The sequence below is a fragment of the Cornus florida genome, unplaced genomic scaffold, assembly GCF_030987335.1.
Source record: "Cornus florida cultivar Cherokee Brave unplaced genomic scaffold, ASM3098733v1 CherokeeBrave_3.0.0_Hap2_Chr06, whole genome shotgun sequence".
NCBI classification, from domain to species: Eukaryota; Viridiplantae; Streptophyta; class Magnoliopsida; order Cornales; family Cornaceae; genus Cornus; species Cornus florida.
The window spans coordinates 66,810,611-66,832,539 of NW_026775576.1; the positions used below are offsets into that span (position 1 = coordinate 66,810,611).

The 21,929-nt window shown below is 33.1% G+C and overlaps 1 protein-coding gene across 2 annotated transcripts; it reads left to right on the top strand.

Annotated features, from left to right (window-relative positions):
• The first annotated feature begins 372 nt into the window (after nucleotides 1-372).
• LOC132311825 (nifU-like protein 4, mitochondrial) lies at nucleotides 373-20,890 on the top strand. Of its 2 annotated transcripts, none has more exons than XM_059809948.1 (6): nucleotides 373-663; nucleotides 1,279-1,440; nucleotides 4,595-4,770; nucleotides 8,717-8,820; nucleotides 8,934-9,045; nucleotides 20,676-20,890. In XM_059809948.1, the coding sequence occupies exons 1-6, from the start codon at nucleotides 465-467 to the stop codon at nucleotides 20,739-20,741; spliced, it is 819 nt and encodes a 272-aa protein (XP_059665931.1). In that variant the 5' UTR covers nucleotides 373-464; the 3' UTR covers nucleotides 20,742-20,890. The 2 variants fall into 2 exon arrangements, with proteins under 2 accessions (XP_059665931.1, XP_059665930.1); XM_059809947.1 differs by lacking the exon at nucleotides 20,676-20,890 and adding an exon at nucleotides 10,522-12,003 and having other exon boundaries at nucleotides 374-663.
• The last annotated feature ends 1,039 nt before the right edge of the window (nucleotides 20,891-21,929 follow it).

Consider the following 21,929-nt stretch of genomic DNA (forward strand, 5'->3'; position numbering starts at 1 on the left):
TAAGCATATTTGAAGGGTGTTTTTTACGCTTGACCCATATATATATATATATATATATATATAGACACACACACATATACATGTATGTATGTTTGTGCGAATTTGTAGCCAAAGTCCTTATTGCGATTGGAGATATGGAAGACAAAGGGTCGAGAAACTGTCATTTTGTAGCATAGTCATTTTAGATGTAAGAAATATTTGACATTTCTTAAAAGTGACATTTGAGTATGTGTGAAATATGAAACTCTTGTAAAATTAAAACCAAAATTGTATGAGATTTAACCTACTATGAGCCGTCACTGTAATTTACCTTAAAATAATTACATTACGCAGAGGATACTGATGGAATATCTTGCCCTTGAGACACATGGCGTGCCTTGTCGAACTTCAGAACATAACTCGAAACAAAAAAACAGAGAAAGAGGGGGAGGAGAGAGAGCCAAAAATTGCAGAGAGAAGTGGTGATGAAGGGTTTCGGAAGACTTATAGGGCGAGCCAATTTCTTCAGAAGATTGGAACGCTGTGCAGAAAACAGTGCCCGATACAAATCTCATCGCCTATTATTCGCTTATTCAGCAACGTCCATAGCAGCTTCTGATTTTACATCCCTCAGATCTTCATCTACCCCTTCTTTACACTCCTCCAAATGGCCTCATTTCGGAGGTTAGCTGTTTCACATTTCTCTCTATAAATTATATAGACGCATATATATATACACATATATATACACCAATCATTCACCGCCTGTTTGGTTGCTAACATAGTGAAGGTCTTGTATAAAATTTAAATAGGGACTTCTTAGGGTTTTTTTTTTTTTTTTTTTTTTTTTTTTTTTTTCAGGGCATTAGGGACTTCTATGGTATCAAGCTGACATCTTTGGGGCAATTTGTTTGTGTGTTTTCAACTAGTTTTGTTTGTAAACATTAAATAATGAACATGTCATGATTTGTTAAGTATTCTTGACATGCTTATGAATTAAGTTGAAAGTTTAGAGTTGCAATATAAAAAAAAAAAAAAAATTGAAGAAGAAGAAGAAGAAGTAATTGATGCTTTATGTTGTGTGCGCATGTTTATTTGTTTTATCATCCCTATAACTTCAGCTATAGCGAATGTTTCATCTTTTGATTCTGCTATGGATGGTACATGTTCATATAATTAAAAGCTATGGTAAAATCTTAGTTGTGGTGTAGTTATTTGAATAAAGAACTCGTGGGTGTACTAAATTTGAGGAAATATAGATACTTTTATGGTCTTGTTCTGACATATTTCTATGGACAGGGCAGAGGAGGACAATGTTTATCGAAACACAATCCACTCCTAATCCTTCATCTCTCATGTTCTTTCCCGGGAAGCCAGTTATGGAAGTTGGAAGTTCAGACTTCCCAAATGCTCGTTCCGCCATGAATTCGCCACTGGCAAGAGCTCTGTATGGAATAGATGGTGAGCTTCTTTTGTGTTCTAAATCTTTGCACTGCCATGATTGTCCGGGCTTCATTTTTATATAGTCATGCCAGCTTGTTTGTGCCACTTTGTTCTGATTGGTTTTAGCTTCTACTGGCCTTGTCAAAAGGTTTTGCCAATCCTTCCTCGGGTTGAAAATAAAATCAAGGAGCACACTATCCATGTTTCCCAAGGTTGGATCAATGGGGGTCCCTGGGATCTGAAAAAGGATCATAAGATCCTATAAAATGAGAAGGGGGAGGTGTGGAAGGGAAGACTAAAACAATACCCGTAATTGAAGAGATCTCAAGATATACGGAGAACAAGCCCCAAACACATTAAAATATAGGCATTCCATTTGAAGCATAGGGAATATGAATAAATGCATAAGTTCCCCATGCAATTGATATTGTATCACAAAAAGTAAAGCTCTCACATTGTGTGAGGTTGTGCATTGGAAACGAAGATACTGTTTATGAAGAAAGAAGGATGATAAACAGAAAAATATATCAATTTCCACAGACAAGAAAGAAACTGAACATGAAACTGTTCATGGAGAGAGAAAACTAAAGTTAAAAAATAGAAGGAGAAGACATTGTTTATACAGAAGGCAATGACAACTGGCAATGGGAACCCTTCATGAAGAAGAGAGAAATAAGAGAAACAGTCACCAATGTTCAGAAAGAAAGACAACTAAAAGAAACAAGAGAGAAAGTAGACAAGTAGCATAACTGAGAAACAGTACACTGTTCATGAAATAGGCGCTGCTCGCGAAGAAAGAAATATGTAAAAGGCAGTGTGAAGAAAGAAAGAAGAAGTAGCACAAAATAAGAAGAAACAAAAGCTCATGAATTTATCAAGAAAATTTACACCACAAAAGAAAAATGCAACAAGATTAACATAGAAAATTAATCAAAGCTTACGAAACTATAATGTATAATCTTTTAAATTAGCCGAAGACCTGGATAAATCACTTGCTGGTTCAGTCATTTGGTCACTGCTTTCTTGTCTCTTATTGCTGCTTACATGTAAAATGTGATTGAGTCCTAACTTACTGATTTTAGGGCTATTGTTCGTTTATGGGCCTTATGGCTATAATAAGATGTTGAATTGGTGGTTATATGTTGAGTTATGGTTTTGGATTTTGTTAAATCTTGGACTAGAGGCCCAAAAAAAATAATAGACTTACGAAAAAGAAGAGAGAGAAAAAAGAAATTCCTTACAACATGGATCATTTAGATCCTTAATGGGACTGCATCACAGCGTCACCATGATCCCGAACGATCCATGATGATATCACTAAGATCCTACTCTTTGCGATTTCTTATACACCCAGATTGATTTGACAAATTTAGATTGTAGGATTTTGAGATCCTTTGACGGATTAGGTTTGTACACATATTGCTTCGCGGCACCTTCAATTATATTTTCCTAAAGGTTTAGTCTTTACGTGTTTTTTTTGGGAGAGAGTTTGACCAAAATGTTTTAGGTTGCATTTTTCAAAAGACTCAAATACAGATATTAATGAATATATTTGTATGCCAAGATTTGATAGCATGGAATTTTTTAGTGAAATTGTACATAAATTTAAAAAGAGACAAGAACATATGCGCAAGGCTCCTAATATTGTAATCAAAACCCAATATCTATATTGTCATTTATAGGATCTAGATAGTGAAAAATCCAATTCACAATCATATCAGATGCATTTATAATAAAAACATGATTCTTATGTTGTTCGTTTCATTCATATGTAGCAAGAGATTGAAATACTGCAGTCATTTATTTGAATTGTTCTAAATGTTGGCTGTACCATTTTTTAAATTTATTTAATGAATAAGATTTTTTATGCTCAGTTATTCCACTCAACCATCTTACGAATGTCCTCATCTCTGATTTTATTTTTTCATGTTTTGCTACTAACATTCATTTCAGCGTTGTTATTTATGCTATTCTCTGCTCTTGATAAAATAGTTTTGATGTTGCTGACTATGTCGGTTGAGATAGTGTACAACAGATGATATGATCTAGAGGAGCTAACATCATTATAATTTGTATGGTATTTTAATATCACATTATTCAAGTGCAAACAATGATATAAAACTCAATATCTATAGTATATCTGTGGTCAAGTTGATTAAAAATAATTAGAAGTTGCAGTTTTCTTGTTTTGGACCACTATTCTCATGGCATGTTGCTTTTTGTCTCCAGCTAGCAACACAGTTCTTACTGTTACTGAATCTGCTTGGAAAGCAGATAACTGGTTTGACTGCGGAGCTTTTTGTAGGCTGAACACTTTATATGTGTGTGTATATATATGTATTAGATTTACTCTAAATTCTAACTTCTTGAGGTTTTTCCCACACAAGCTATCTTCCTCCAATACTATTAGGAGCTGAGGAGTGAGGACATATCTTACTCGTTTGTTATCTTATTTTTGGGCAAGACATGAAAATAGACCACAGCAGATTGCTATTGTTCTTTGCCGTGTGCTTCTTTTTTTGTCAGTGGAACTGAAGTAGGCCTCATGTGCATATACGGCTTTCAAAGAGAAAAGGATATGAAAGCAAAGAAGAAAACAGCGAGTAAGACCGGCTTTCTAGCCTTCTACTCCTGAGCGCTTATTTCCCCACAGCTGACAGGCCATAAATTGGCAAATGAAGTGAGAACATGGACATTAGAAAAAGGTTCTAGTTGACGATTCCTCAAGGGGTACGTGCCGCTGAGTGACTTTCTCCAGATCTAGACATAAACTTCCACTTTGATGGTAGATTGGTGGTTTGTTTGGGAAATGGAATGAAGTTTTTGGTTCTGTCTGAGGAGCAGACAATGCTTAAAATTAAAAATGAAACAACAGATTTTTTTTTTTGTGAAAATAATTAGGCCATAAAGTAAATAAAACACACAAACACACCATCTAACACATGTAACATAGCCTAGGTAGTCAATACAGGTGCCATGGGCAAATCATTGGGGGAGTATGTCTTTGATACTGGTTCTAGTAACTAATTTCTACCATTTCTCTAACTCCCTGAATTAACCAGGTCATCAATTTAACCTCAATTAATAATGTTCAATTACAATGGCTTTATTTAATCTTATTTTTTGTTTTGGTGGTGATGAGCTTGCCTAATCTAATCTCTTGCTGATACAGGAATTACTCGTGTTTTCTTTGGATCAGATTTTGTAACTGTAACAAAATCAGAAGATGCATCCTGGGATTTCCTAAAACCTGAAATTTTCGCAGCAATCATGGACTTCTATTCTTCTGGTAACCCACTGTTTCTGGACTCAAATGCTGCAGCTTCCAAGGACACAACTATCCATGAAGTACTTCTTCAATCCTTTGTTTCGCTTTGTTTTTGTTTTTCGTTTTGCATTTGTTGACACTTTAGTTATTGACAATATCAATGGACTTCTGCTGGGCTGCCCCTCCAACCCCAAAATAGAAAACCACACACACCAAATAAAACAAAGAAGAAAGATTTCTTTTGTACATGCCTCAAGGTGTAAGGTACATGCTGCCTGCCTTGGGCTAAACCTTTGTGCCTGAAATTTGAACTTTCACACTACCAAATGGAGAGGCTTTTGATCAGTTGGCTTTTAATTTCAGTTATTAGTTTTCAATTATTTAATTCATTAATTTATTTGCATGATGGAAGGAATTTTAAGGTTTGTCATGGTTCTCTCTCATGCGAACCTGCAACAATGCGCTTCTTTTGCCACAACTTGCAGGGCATATGCTAGCTTATCATACAATATGTATTTCGTATCATAAGTTACAAGCACCCTAAGAAGCATGGATACTAACACGGGACACAGACATACGCTGACACGGGTACGCTGACACGTCAAATTCTAAAAAAGTAGGACACAAACATGGCATGGACACGGCTATATAAATATAAATAGTCATTCCCATATCTATTGAGTAAGACAATTACCGAACTTTAATTTATTTATAATTTTATACTAAAGTTGCATGAGTTCGAAGATGAAGCTATTCGGATATCAAAAAGAATATATTATATTATATGTGATGTTACTCTCCTATTGTCACTATAATTTTTTTGTTCACGATATACTGTGATACATGTTGAATGTCAATTTCTTTAAAGAAAAAGAGGTTGGTCACTTTGATTTATGTTCATAATGTTGTTTCCAAGACTGTCATGTGTTTGTTTTATATAAGACAAAGAGTGTAGGATGTGTTGGTCGAGTATTCAGAATTTGTTGACCAAGTGTTTGAGACAACCAAGTGTCCAAGATGTGTCGGCCAATTGTCTAAAATAATAAAAATTATTTTTAAATTATAGACACGGCCATGAAGTGTCGGACACCGACACTTCGTACCATGTCAAACACAGACACAGTACGAAGTGTCGGACACGGACACAACACCTTTGTAGAAGTGTTTGTACTTCTTAGCAAGCACCACATCACATGTTATGATGTTTCCTAGGATACATAACAAAATGTGTCACAAGACATGAGCTCGCCATTGCCCTGCAAGGTGATAGCATTGTATGATAAAGTGCTAACAACATAACTCACTTTCTCTAGTTCAATAAGATAAAATGTTAACAAAACTCACTTGTTTCTCCAACAGTCGTCAAAACTATAGTCACACATCCATCATACATATCACTTTTCTCTGACATTCATAGAAATTCACATTGAAAAATCGATTATCAATCTTTGATCAAAGAATGCAATGCTAGTTATGCAACAAAGTAAGTTTGACAATAAACTAGTATCTCCAAATGTTAAAAAAAAAACTAAGGCATACAGTAACGCTTGGATCGTCGATAAGGAGTTCCTCATAAGTGGTGGTGATATTATAAGCTAGTGACTGGTAAAATGGTGTGCGGCTACAATAGAGCATGGAGATATTTAGAGGTCGTTTCTACCCTCCTTGAGGAGGTTTGGGGCTGGATTGTAAGGTTAGGGATGTTATCTACTTTTTCTCAGAGACGCTTTCTTTGTTTTTTTTTTCTTTTTCTCCTACTTTATCATTCTTTTTATTATTATTTTTATTCCATTTAGTCTGTGAAGTTTTTTTTTTCCATCCTTTTCTATCTTGTATTTTCACATTCTTATTAAGATATTGAGTTGTCCCATCAAAAAAGGAAAATGAACTTATTGATATTCACATGTTAGGAGGATTACAATGGATGCAAGGAACTGAGATTTTTATTATTATTATTATTATTTTTTTCTTCTTGAGTGTGTGTGGGGGGGAATAACATGTGTTTTGATATGCTTTATGGAATTGGTTAATAGGGACTGGTGAGAGGGAAGTTGCATTGTGCTGTAACAGTTTTGGAAACGTCAAGTTTTGTTGTGTGCTCTGCTGTATCATGTTTCTTGGGTGTAGGCCTTCTTCATTTTCTTGGAAAGGGTGTTGGAAGATCCAAGTGTCTTTAAAAGTATTATTCTTAGCATGAACATCCTTGCTTGAGAAAATATTGATTATGGAGAAATAGACAAATAGGAAGAAAAATCTCATCCATTGGTGTTTTATGTGTACGGGAGCTGAGGAAATAGTTAATGATTTATTGTTGCATTTCTCAATGGTGGGAGTTGTGGATTCTTCTTCTGTCTCTCTCTGGAGTGCTGTGAGTGATGGCAGGAGTGATTGTTGACTTGTTACAGCCCTGACAAGGGGTTCAGGTGGATGGATGCAAGAAGTGATCTTTGGAGACCTATCTCTCTATGCTTCTTTGAGTGCATATGAGGTCCTTTGAGGAGGAGAAGACATTGCATAAGCCAAGCTTCTTTTTTTTTTTTTTTTTTTCTTTGTTTTCTTTTTCCAGTAGTATATTTTTATGGATCTCTAGGAGACTGAATCATTAGATAGTCTTTTGTCAAGTGCCTGGGAAGTTTCCTTGCTAATTTTGTAGAGTGTCCTTTGTTTGGCTTTTTGTTCCTTGTTATATGCCCTGCGTAGATTTGTGCCTTCTTGGCGGTTACTGCTTACAGTAAATTATTCTTACTTATCCCAAAAAAGAGGCATCATGATTAGAATTATTTATTTATTGCTAATATATTTATCATTTATTATTTTTTTTATTTTTATCTTTTGTTAGAATTTGTAATTTTTTTTTTTGTTGCAATTAATGATGAAGTAAGATTATGCTAATTTGACGGTGTCATGCCTTCTGAGATCTGTTTTTTTGGAAAAATAGTCCTGGATGCATCGGGCGTTTCAAATGACTGCCGTTCTAATGTTATATATAAGTTCATCCTGAAATCTTGTCCAAATCATAGAGTTCAACATGTTAAACTCTTTTAAGTTTTCAGTTATGATACCTGTGCCACGTGCAAAAGGAACACCTAATTTTTATTTTTGTTTCTTCCAAAAATTTTATGACCGATAGATTTTTCCAGTTCTTGTTTTAATGGATAAAAGCTCGTGGGAGGAGGACAAGTATCATCTATGCCTCTTGCTTGTTAAACCTGTGCCTACAGGTTTCATTTATAGAATTGAATTTTTTTTGGTTCCGGTAAGAATCAAATAAAGAAGATAAAATTTCAATCATTAGTATTGGAGCAGTGGTAACTTGAATATAACGCTAAAAAAAGAGGAAAGTTTTGGCCAAGTAGTTTATCATTCTATTCTGAAATATGACTAATAGCCTTTGTTAATATCCTTTAATGAAGATATGGTTTATGGTGTACTTTTACAATTAAATTATTAAAAAAAAAAAACGTATGTTGCAGATACTGAATTACAGAGTGGTAAACAGATACTCTTGTTTATGCTTTTGTTGGTGAAAGCATGAATATCTATCATGTCCAACTTACTAAGATTATGGCGAAGATGAGCTTTACTCTTATGCAAAAAGTCAGCCATTGGTGTTCGCTTTCCTGGTCTCAACGTTTTGTATTTTGTGCTACTATCTTATGAATGACATTTTAACATAAATGGGCCATGTTGATTTATACAAATGACCATGATGGATGTATGATTATTACCTGAATGTGTTATTGGAGTGTATTTTGTTCCCAATATTCAAAATCAAAGAGAGAAACACAAAGTTGAATAATAAGCAACCATTTTGCATGTCGTAATGCTGATTAAATTTGAGCAGAACTCGTGGCTTGCAAGTACATGAAAAGAATGTGGCAGGCTAAACAAAGTTAAATCAGAGACCCAACAGTTGGAACTTGGATTCTAGTGCATTTGATTGCAAATATTCAATGATCACATGCATTATTCAACGGCATGCAAGTCCTAGAGGCGCGGCCATCTTTCTCATGCTTGCTATTGCAGGATGATTCAGAAACTGTTGCAATGATCAAAGAATTATTGGAGACTCGTATTCGACCAGCAGTGCAAGATGATGGTGGGGACATCGAGTACAGGGGATTTGATCCGTATGCTTCTCCTCCTTTCATCAGAAGTATTTGTTGAATGTTGGGGACATAATTGTGTAACATCTTTACTTTTGGCTTGGCCTAATTTAAGTTTTTATGTTTTCTTTCCTCAGAGACACTGGAATAGTCAAACTTAGAATGCAAGGAGCATGTAGTGGCTGCCCTAGTTCATCTGTCACTTTGAAAACTGGCATTGAGAACATGCTGATGCATTATGTACCTGAGGTATGGCCATTAATCTGAATCTTTAAACTTATTCCGTTATCATCATAGGTTGGCCCTTGTACGGTTGTACCATAAAGATAGAGAACATCATTTAGACAGTCTTTAAGATTAGACCAGATCAACAATTCACAACTAACATAATTTCAAGTTTGCAACTCTGTTATTGACTACTGTTGAAGTAGTTACAGAAAAATAACAGTGGAATGTGAATACACTCTTTACCATCCATCAATCAGGATCTTCAGTTGGTTCTTTACCTCTTTACCATGTATACAAAAATGTGGTATATATCTAGGTGCTCATTATTTTGTAATTTGCAGTCACACGTCATTTGCACATTTTTAATATTGCAATTATTTTTTTGGGCACTTTACCCTAAGTTTTATGATATATTTTGTTATGTCATATTTGGTTTGGATTAATAGGAAAAGTAAGAAGCGGAGGCCAGATAGATATTAAATCACGAGGAATTTCTTATCTGGGTCCTTTTTGAGCTTTGATTTTATATTTTCGCTCTCAAGTCATGTTTGCTGGAATATGTTGTGGGAGTTGAATGTTACTTCCTGTGGCTGGGTGGAACTGGATGATGCTTGTGCTCCCGTTACAATGATGATGCATAATGCTTTATTAGAAGAGGCATTCTGGGGAGTCATGAATGAAATTTTTACTGGTTTCAAAAAATATTTTTGCATGAATCTCAATTTGTCATTCTGTTCTCAACCAAAAACCTTCAGGTGAAATTTTTGTTTTCACCTTGCACCTTTTGTATTTTAACCATCAAAAACTTGTAGCCGTAACATGCGTGAAAAGATTGTAGCTAGCTAGGATGAGTCTTCTTGGTTTTAAATGCAGCTACTTTTGGAGCAGACTATTAGTGTGAGACCTAGTGACGAGCCAGTCAAACGAGGAAGCGTGATTGTAGTAGAAGGTAGGAGACGGAAAGGGCGGCAAAAAATAACGCGGGTACGAGATTATTAAAAATGATTTAAAAAAATTAAACATAGTGAGTGAGTTGGCATGTAATAGAAAAGCTTGGAGAGAGAGAATTCATGTGGCCGGCCCCATTCTTATTGGGTTAAGTCAAGGATGATGATGATGATGAAACTATTAGTGTGAGAGTTCTAACGGCCTCCTTCTGGAAGTTTTATTATTGAACATCACGGGAACCCTGTGATTTCGGTCCATGCATTTGGGCTTGTATGTGCATATGAATAGCCAAATCTGGGTGATTAGTTTTGACCATCCAATCTCCATTTCCGTTTAGGGTAGTGTGTACTCTGTCACTTCAATCACTGTATATGGTATGGTTTTTCAGATTTACATTCACGAATCAATACCACTGCATTTTCTTTTGTCAGCCCTTGTCATGCAGACATGCATATGATTCCAGCCTAATTTCTGTGTTGGTGGAACTGTCTAGTGGGATCCTCTCCTCTTTCTGTTCTGTCTGGTTTACCAAACCTGCTGTCTTTACAGGTTAAAAGCGTGGAACAGGAACTCGATGCTGAAGATGAAGAGGCAACGTTAACTGGGCAGGTTTGATTAGTTGAATTTACAATCATGTCAATTTCCAAAAAACGAAAAAAAAAAAAAAAATTAGAATCTACGTTTTGCGAATGATATGTAGATAAACAGTGAAATCAAAGAGGAATTTGCTACGTACCCTCTGCTAATGTATATATTGTAAGTCCATCCACTTCTTGTATATAATTATATATTGGTTAAATCTATGAGAGACTGATAATTGCACTAATACGTGATATAAACATGTTATCTTTTGTGGGGCAAGCGCTTCAATAAGAGTTCATATATATTTATATTGCATAATGGTGTTGAAATTTATGGGTTTTCTTTTAAGAACTTTTGTTATTTAGCCAAAGACTTCTAACCTAGCTGGTAAGATGCCTCCTGATGGCTCTTTGGAGAGCATGGGTTCGAGTCTTGGCCCCAATTATCCCATAACATTTACCCTTCAGGAAAAAAAAAAAAAAAAAAAAAAAAAAACCTTTTGTTATTTACCTGTCTCTTTTATTTATTTATTTTGACATGGTACAATTCTCTGTTATTGACTGGATATTGGAGTGATCGCCGGTTGAAATATTATTTCGCTAAAAAAATGTTTGATATAAGAAGGATATGTGCAAAGGGTTTTTAGCGATGGGTTCAGACTTAACATGTTTAAGATTAATTATCTGACCCTAGCAAGATAATGACTTGTATTAACTATGTGTTGAAAAATAGTTTGTATATGTGCATTGTCTTTTGTATTTATGTGGTTGAATATTTTTGTATTGACGCAAACTCCTCTGAATTTTTTAAATAGTTATGGGACTAGTATCTTTTTAATATGAATTAATAAATTAGAGAACCTTTGTCAATAAGCTCTTCCCACAAGTCCTCTAGAGCTCTGGAAATCCTCCCCCAAACAGAGGGTTCTTTATTTTCTCAGTTTTTGTGCATTAGGGGAGAGAAGGATTTTATAACGAGTAAAGGTTCGACCAGATTATATTTGCATACTAATATTTTAACAAGGCTACCTGTAAGGCCACGCATATTTGACCTTCCCCTTCTCTTGGTAAAGGAAGGAGTTTTTTGTTTTCTTGTTTTTGTTTTTGTTTTAATGAATGGTTTTACATGGTGACATGCGATTGTCTTGTGCTCTGTTTGATAGAAAGAAAGACAATTGAATAGAAGAAAGAAAAGAAGAGATAAATGAGGTATCTTTAGGGAAAAGATGGGTAATTTCTCTTTGGATGAGACAAACACCTTATTTTATTTGTTAGAGAGAATAGGAGAGAGATTGCTAAAATTGAGTTTATTTGATAATTATAGGTAGTATTGTAATTTAAATATTTTTATGAAGTCTTGCTTCTTTTCCTTCTTCTCCAGTCCAAATTTGAAGGGATGAAAAATTTGTGAAACAAGAAGGATGGCTTATTCATCATTTTTTTTTGTTTTCTTCCTCCCTTATTTTCTCTCAACCAAAGGAAAGAAATTTGTATTTTTTCATCATATCTTCTCTCCATCCTATTCCTTCCTTCATACCAAACATCTAACCATTTGGTGTCACATTAAAAATTACAATAATGTCAATTATATCATTAAAAAGATCATTAGTTCTTCACCTACCATCATAAAAATAACCATTTGGTATCACATTAAAAATTAGAATAATGTCAATTATATCATTAAAAAGATCATTAGTTCTAGTTGTTTAAATAATGCATTCAATATTTGGGAAAAAGAGAGAAAAAAACAGAAATGGAAGAAAACAAAAACTACCTTAACAAAAATAAGCTCGGTACAAACTCAGTTTTTTAAATTTTTTTGACCTAGTTGTTTTTATCGAGCAGGGTGTGTTAGGACCTTTTTTGACTTTTGTGTCGTGGACATGGTTCTATAACTTTTTTGTAGTAAAGTTTGGAATGTGTAACGAGAGACACTGAGAAAAAGAGAGAGTGCGCTACAGTTGGAAGGTTGAAATTTGTTATCTCTTGTTTTTTGTATAGTGAAATATTTTGTCGATTTTTTACCATAGCCGCAAGGACGGACCCAGAAAAATATATGAGGGGACTATCTTTAAAAAAAATTATCGTGGAGGGTCAATAGTGGAGTTTTTCTTTAATTTCAGTGGGACAAACTCAAATTTTTTGAAGTATATAATTCGAAAAAAGCTAAAATTAGTGGGTAAAATAAAAAAAAGAAAAAATTTCAGTGGGGTCAATTTCTCCCATAGATTCGTGCCTGCATAGACGTACACTAAAACAGCCCGAAAAATAGTGAGAGAGAGAGAGAGCGCTAGGGTTTAGATGTTAAAACTTGTAATCTTTTGTTCTTTGTATGGAGAAAGTTTTTATGGAATTTTTATTATAGACGTAGATTTACGTAAACCTTTTTAGGGTTAATTTCATTAACATCTCTTTAGATTTGGTCAAATATCACATTGAAACACTTTTCGTTTCGAAAATTACTATCATTAACACCCCAAATCAATTTTCGATCATTGACACCGTCAGAATAGGTGTGAAATAACATTTTTATCATTATTTAGCCTTTTAATCTAAAATATCATAATTGTATAAGAACGAAATTACCCCCAATAATTAATTATCCACGACACCCTCACTCACACTCATACTTTCTTTTTATCTTCATACGTGGGCTACCTTTCACCACCATGGTTAGTTGTTATGAAATAAGGATCGAATAGAAGTTTACGAGAACAAACAGAAAAATTAATGACAATAAAATAAATAATGCACACATAAATGAGATAAGAATTTACATGGTTCGACTATGCCTATATCCATAAAGAAATGACAAAATAATATTTCACTATCGAAATAAAAAAATACAAGATAAAGTGACTCACATCCAAAATTTAATTACACCCAAACTCTCTCTCTCTCTCTCAGTGATACTCATACACTCAATTGATACTAATACAAACTCAAACTAATAATCTCAGATGCCTTTCATCAAATGTGTGCAAGGTTATATATGGTCCAAAAATACTAGTGATACTTATACACTCACTCAATTGATATTGATACAAACTCAAACTAATAATCTCAGGTGCCTTTCATCAAATGTGTGCAAGGCTATATATGGTCCAAAAAATACTTATATACTCACTCAATTGATATTGATACAAACTCAAACTAGTAATCGCAAATGCCTTTTATCTAATGTGTGCAAGGCTATATATATATATATAGTCCAAAAATACATCGTGTCGTATATTTCAAAGCTTTCACCATCACAGTGTCAAATGAGCTCACTGATTACGCATCTACAACTGTATTTGCTTCACTAAAAGTTGGCATTGTGAGGCTCGATACAGCTATATACGACATATCCATGAAGCCGAAAAAGTTGACCAAGGAAATTGCCAACTAAGCGCATGCATGCAGAACTTTGCAAAGGATGACTGGTGCAAGCTGGCAATCTCAATTTTGAGCCACATCATTTAACACTAGTTGAATACATTATCAACATGAGACTCATAATAGAAAAACACACAAATAAATAAAATAAATATACCCTTTATATAAATATATACACGCACAAGCACAAATTACTCTAATTTTTCAATCATCAAATCTATTGTGCTCTTTAATAAATTCATTTTTCAAAAAAAAAAAAAAATATCAATTCAGTTTGAATTTTGAAGTGGTTTAAATTTTTTATTTTTATTTTTGTAGTGATTTAGGTGAATTTTTTTATAATGTGTATGAATAGTTTGATCGTAATATTATATAAAACAAATGAAATATGTTACTAAAGTTCAAGAATAAAAAAATTTAACTAATAAAACTTTTTGTTAATATGAATATAATGCATTATGCAAGTCCAGAGGTTAAAAAAGCATTATAGTACCAAAAAGAAAACCAACTATGCCTGGTGTGAATTAATTAATTTGCTTAATTGTTCTTATATTCTTATATTCTGATTCTTCCAAACATAAATTTCTAAAAACTTTTGCATCAAAGAAAAAAATTAACATAGGACAATAAGGAAACATTTTTCTTAAAATAGGAAAAATCTACAACAAACCAAAAATCTAAATCAAATCTAAATCTGCATAAATGATTTTTTCTCGGTGGCATATTTGATCATACAGAGCAAAATATTATTAAAAAAATTACATTGAAGCCAAAATAGAGAAATAGAGAAGCAATAATAAGTGGAAAAGGTAAAATTTGCGATGTGTATTTTGGTCTTTTAAATAACTTTATTTAGGGTAAAAGGGGTTTTTACAAAGTCAAATGGGTGTCAATGTCATTTTACATAAAGTAATTTTTGGGGTCTAGGTGAAAAATTGAACAAATGTTTATAATATAAGTGATAGTAATTTTCAAAAGGTGTTTCAATATGATATTTGGTCGAACCTGAACGGGGTTTAAGTGAAACTAATCTATCTTTTTATTATTTATATATATTTTTTATTATGATTCTTAATTTATTTATTTAAAAAATGTGGAACAACCCAATTTAAAAAATATAAAAAGAAATAAATAAAAGAAGTTGTGATTAAATCAGATGTTTCCGTACAAATATAAATAGTAGGACAGCAAAAAAGTGAATTAAAAGAGAACTTGATCCTTTCTTATCCTCAGAGACACTAGAATAGTCAAACTTAGAATGCAAGGAGCATGTAGTGGCTCATTGAGAACATGCTGATGCATTATGTACCTGAGGTATATATGGCCATTGATCTGAATCTTTAAACTTATTCCGTTATCATCATAGGTTGGCCCTCGTACGGTTGTACCATAAAGATAGAGAACATCATTTAGACAGTCTTTAAGATTAGACCAGATCAACAATTCACAACTAACATAATTTCAAGTTTGCAACTCTGTTATTGACTACTGTTGAAGTAGTTTCAGAAAAATAACAGTGGAATGTGAATACTCTCTTTACCATGCATCAATCAGGATCTTCAGTTGGTTCTTTACCTCTTTACTTTGTATACAAAAATGTGGTGTATATCTAGGTGCTCATTATTTTGTAATTTGCAGTCACACGTCCTTTGCACATTTTTAATATTGGGCACTTTGCCCTAAGTTTTATGATATATTTTGTTATGTCATATTTGGTTTGGATTAATAGGAAAAGTAAGAAGCGGAGGCCAGATAGATATTAAATCATGAGGAATTTCTTATCTGGGTCTTTTTTGGGCTTTGATTTTATATTTTCGCTCAAGTCATGTTTGCTGGAATATGTTGTGGGAGTTGAATGTTACTTCCTGGGACCGGGTGGAACTGGATGATGCTTGTGCTCCCGTTACAATGATGATGCATAATGCTTTATTAGAAGAGGCATTCTGGGGAGTCATGAATGAAATTTTTACTGGTTTCAAAAAATATTTTTGCATAAATCTCAATTTGTCATTCTGTTTTCAACCAAAAACCTTCAGGTGGAATTTTTGTTTTCACCTTGCACCTTTTTTATATTTTAACCATCAAAAACTTGTAGCCGTAACATGCGTGAAAAGATAGTAGCTAGCTAGGAAGAGTCTTCTTGGTTTTTAATGCAGCTGCTTTTGGAGAAGTAGACTATTAGTGTGAGACCTAGGGACGAGCCGGTCAATCGAGGAAGTGTAATTGTAGTAGAAGGTAAGAGATGGAGAGGGCGGTAAAAAATAAAGTGGGACGAGATTGTTAAAAACGATTTAAAAAAAAATTAAATATAGTGAGTGAGTTGGCATGTAATAGAAAAGATAGGAGAGAGAGAGAATGTGATACCCCTTAATTTTCACGTGTAGGTTGGCCAGGTCCATCCCCGAAAATACGAGAATATCAAAACAATTTAGTATTTAAATGAACCCAGAATACAAGAAGAATAAAAAAAATGAATAAATCGCTGAACGAAATTCTATTAATAAAATAAAACCTCCTTGACAAAAATAAATTCCATGAAGTTAAAATTCTAAAATATAACTCGGGAATCCTATAAGTTAAGGACCTCTAAACCATAAACTATTAATTCACCAGATATCTAACAATAAATAACAATACTAAAAAGTAAACAAGATGAGTAGATGAATGACAGTCTCTCAGCTGCGGATCTTCAACCTCGAGATTGGAACTTCTAATAACCTGAAAAATAAATCGTGGGTTAGACCCACGAGCAAGTTCCCTCTACTAAGCCTCTAAAAACCAATAAATAAAACATCTCTAACCAAAATCATCCTAATTAAAGTTTTAACCTTTAATATAAGATGATACATATATAATATATAAAGAACATGTTCATTCATATATTTCTTGAAATCCAAGATCATAAACAATGATAAGACTACCTCTATATTTAAACTAACCATCAAGTACATTCCACTTTTAAAAAAAAACTCTTTTAAACCTAAATTCCATATTTAAACAGTTATTTAACCATTTAAATAATAAATAATAATCCAAGGAATATTTTCCTTTAATCCAAATCCCAATATCCACCAATGTATGATTTTATTTATAAAGATTATGTAGCAAGGATCTATACTTTGGCAACTCCTCCAGGCCTTCGCTAATATTATTTTATTAATACTATAAAATAATATATTATCTTTTAAATATTAATTTATTATAATATAAGAATAATTATCACCTCCAACTTATAAACATAATATCCATAGATGTATATTTAATCATCTGACTTACCTAACAATTTATTTATAATTTGACAACTCATCCATGCCTCCGCAAATATTTATTTATGTTTTGGCAAATCAATCATACTTCTAGAAGTATGTTTATTTATACTATAACAACTCAACCATGCCTCTATAAGTAATTTATTTATACTTTGACAAATCAACCATGCCTGTTAAATGACAATCTGTTTATGTCTTGGCAACTCATCCATGCCTCCAAAAATATGTTTTTATCCATACTATTAATTAGCAATTTATCCATGCTTCCTATGTACATATTTTATTCATACAATTAATAAGACAATTTATTTATACTTTTAACAACTCATTCATGCCTTCAATTTAACCATGTACCAAACTTTACAATTAACTATGAAATGAATCATACATAGGCACTCCATGCAAGTTATAAGCATATAATTAATTTAAATAAATAACCTATTACGATTTCATCAACACCACCATCACATATATAAACATGTTAAATATCAATGAACAACTTACTAATTGATTAGGTTATATTTATTTATTTATGTGTGGCAGTATAACATGTAGGTGTATAAAACATGTAGGTTACACAATCTAGCAATGTCCAAATAACACATTACACATTAAATATAAATATTACAAATTATTTGCTCAACACCCAACCAATACAAATTATCTAAATTGGTTAAAACAATAGTGGGATAAGATATATACATATACAAAATTCGTACTGTCTTTCAACTCAATTTTGACAAGGTAAACATACGTTTCACGAAATTTTCGTGAAATACAAAATTGTAGATAATCGAATTTCCATTCAATCACGCGTGATTTGAGCCGTTTTGACACTCGAGGAAAGAGATACAGTCAGAATATTAAAACGGGAATTGGAGAAAGTTTCCTAGTTGAAGAAGGATTTTTCCTTTTCTTCTAATCAATTTCTTCACATGCATTTATACTATGTCTAGGTGATTAACATGCCAATTTAATTTATAGATTTTGATACCCAATGTGATAAATTTATGGGTTCTAAGAGGAGAGTTATAAAAGAACTTGCCTGAAGGTTTCGAAACGAAATCGACGCTTCAACCTTGGTTGTCTCTCCAAATTCGACGTTCTCTTTCTTTGATCTGGTCTTTTCTTTGTCAGCCTTCCCTTCTTCTTTTTCTTTGCTTCCTTATTTTTTTCTAACGTAAAAACCTTTCAACAATATAACCTTATGTATATATTTAAACATATTAATACCCAAATCCTATTCCTATTCCTAGTATGACTATTCAAATAAAAATAATAATAATAATCTTAAATAAAATATATACACATATATTATATTATATATATAATTATTTATTATATATATATTCCTCACCCAATAAAAATAAATAATATATATTGCCAATCCTCCTCCACGTAGGACTCTAACTATATTAATACACATAAAACATATAATATATATATATATATATATATATATATATATATATATATATATATTATGTAATATATATTTATAAATCTTTTTTAACTATACTTACCATGTATATGCATATAGTCCTATACATATATACTTACTATAAATATATAATTCTCTATATAATTATATATATATATATAATCCATTTAATATGCATAATATATATATATTAATATATATACTCATGCATAAATTCTTAGGTCTTTAAACCATCCAAAATCCTTTGAGGCTTCCTTCTCCAGCCCAAGACCCAAATCATTTGGTCCAAATAATCGAAGCCCAATCCATTAAATTTAAACAAATAAATAAATACTTAATATTAAAACAACTAAATACATGTAGCACATAATCTAATAAGAATTAACAACTAAATCATACCATACAACTAAAATTAACACGCCAACAAATCAATCAACAATCAAGCACATCATCATACCAATAAATCAAAAAAACAAGTAAACAAATAATTAATTTAAAACAAATAAATTCATTAAATTCATTTAATGACAATTAATTTAATTAAATAATTCTTTAAAATATGGCCATTGATCTGAATCTTTAAACTTATTCCGTTATCATCATAGGTTGGCCCTCGTACGGTTGTACCATAAAGATAGAGAACATCATTTAGACAGTCTTTAAGATTAGACCAGATCAACAATTCACAACTAACATAATTTCAAGTTTGCAACTCTGTTATTGACTACTGTTGAAGTAGTTTTAGAAAAATAACAGTGGAATGTGAATACTCTCTTTACCATGCATCAATCAGGATCTTCAGTTGGTTCTTTACCTCTTTACTTTGTATACAAAAATGTGGTGTATATCTAGGTGCTCATTATTTTGTAATTTGCAGTCACACGTCCTTTGCACATTTTTAATATTGCAATTATTTTTTTGGGCACTTTACCCTAAGTTTTATGATATATTTTGTTATGTCATATTTGGTTTGGATTAATAGGAAAAGTAAGTAGCGGAGGCCAGATAGATATTAAATCATGAGGAATTTCTTATCTGGGTCGTTTTTGGGCTTTGATTTTATATTTTCGCTCAAGTCATGTTTGCTGGAATATGTTGTGGGAGTTGAATGTTACTTCCTGGGACCGGGTGGAACTGGATGATGCTTGTGCTCCCGTTACAATGATGATGCATAATGCTTTATTAGAAGAGGCATTCTGGGGAGTCATGAATGAAATTTTTACTGGTTTCAAAAATTATTTTTGCATAAATCTCAATTTGTCAGTCTGCTCTCAACCCAAAACCTTCAGGTGGAAATTTTGTTTTCACCTTGCACCTTTTGAAATTTTTAACCATCAAAAACTTGTAGCCGTAACATGTGTGAAAAGATAGTAGCTAGCTAGGAAGAGTCTTCTTGGTTTTAAATGCAGCGCTTTTGGAGAAGTAGACTATTAGTGTGAGACTTTGTGAAACACTAGTCAAACGAGGAAGAGTAGTTGTAATAGAAATTAGGAGGCGGAGAGGGCGGCCAAAAATAACATGGGATGAAGTTATTAAAAATGATTTAAAAAAATTAAACATGGTGAGTGAGTTGGCATGTAATAGAAAAGCTTGGAGAGAGAGAATTCATGTAGCCGGTCCCATTCTTATTGGGTTAAGTCAAGAATGATGATGATGATGAAACTATTAGTGTGAGAGTTCTAGCGGCCTCCTTCTGGAAGTGTTATTATTGAACATCACGGGAACCCTGTGATTTCGGTCCATGCATTTGGGCTTGTATGTGCATATGAATAGCCAAATCTGGGTGATTAGTTTTGACCATCCAATCTCCATTTCCGTTTAGGGTAGTGTGTACTCTGTCACTTCAATCACTGTATATGTTATGGTTTTTCAGATTTACATTCACGAATCAATACCACTGCATTTTCTTTTGTCAGCCCTTGTCATGCAGACATGCATATGATTCCAGCCTAATTTCTGTGTTGGTGGAACTGTCTAGTGGGATCCTCTCCTCTTTCTGTTCTGTCTGGTTTACCAAACCTGCTGTCTTTACAGGTTAAAAGCGTGGAACAGGAACTCGATGCTGAAGATGAAGAGGCAGCGTTAACTGGGCAGGTTTGATTAGTTGAATTTACAATCATGTCAATTTCCAAAAAACGAAAAAAAAAAAAAATTTAGAATCCACGTTTTGCGAATGATATGTAGATAAACAGTGAAATCAAAGAGGAATTTGCTACGTACCCTCTGCTAATGTATATATTGTAAGTCCATCCACTTCTTGTATATATTGGTTAAATCTATGAGAGACTCAGATAATTGCACTAATACGTGATATAAACATGTTATCTTTTGTGGGGCAAGCGCTTCAATAAGAGTTCATATATATTTATACTGCATAATGGTGTTGAAATTTATGGGTTTTCTTTTAAGAACTTTTCTTATTTAGCCAAAGACTTCTAGCCTAACTGGTAAGATGACTCCTGTTAGCTCTTGGAGCGCATGGGTTTGAGTCTTTGCACTAACTATTCCATAACATTTACCCTTCAGAAAAAAAAATAAAAAACTTTTGTTATTTACCTGTTTGTTTTATTTATTTATTTTGACATGGTACAATTCTCTGTTATTGACTGGATATTGGAGTGATCGCCGGTTGAATATTATTTCGCTAAAAAAATGTTTGATATAAGAAGGATATGTCCAAAGGGTTTTTAGCGATGGGTTCAGACTTAACATGTTTAAGGTTAATTATCTGACCCTAGCAAGATAATGACTTGTATTAACTATGTGTTGAAAAATAGTTTGTATATGTGCATTGTCTTTTGTATTTATGTGGTTGAATATTTTTGTATTGACGCAGACAAACTCCTCTGAATTTTTTAAATAGTTATGGGACTAGTCTCTTTTTAATATGAGTAAATAAATTAGAGAACCTTTGTCAATAAGCTCTTCCCACAGGTCCTCACTACAAGAAATGGTGCTATTAGGGACAAAAAAAACTGTCCCTATAGGTGCTCAAACTGTCCCCAATACCTTTTTGGGACGGATGATGCAACTGTCTCTATATGCAGCGTCCTAAAAGGGTTTTAGGGACGGACTAATTGGGACGGAATAAAACTCCGTCTCAATTGAGCATTAGGGACTGAATTTGTTTATCCGTCTCAATTGAGCATTAGGGACGGAATTAAATTCCGTCCCAATTGAGCATTAGGGACGGACTTAAATTCTGTCCCAATTGATCATTAGGGACAGAGTTTTATTCTGTCCCAATTAAGCATTAGGGACGGACTTAAATTCTGTCCCAATTGAGCA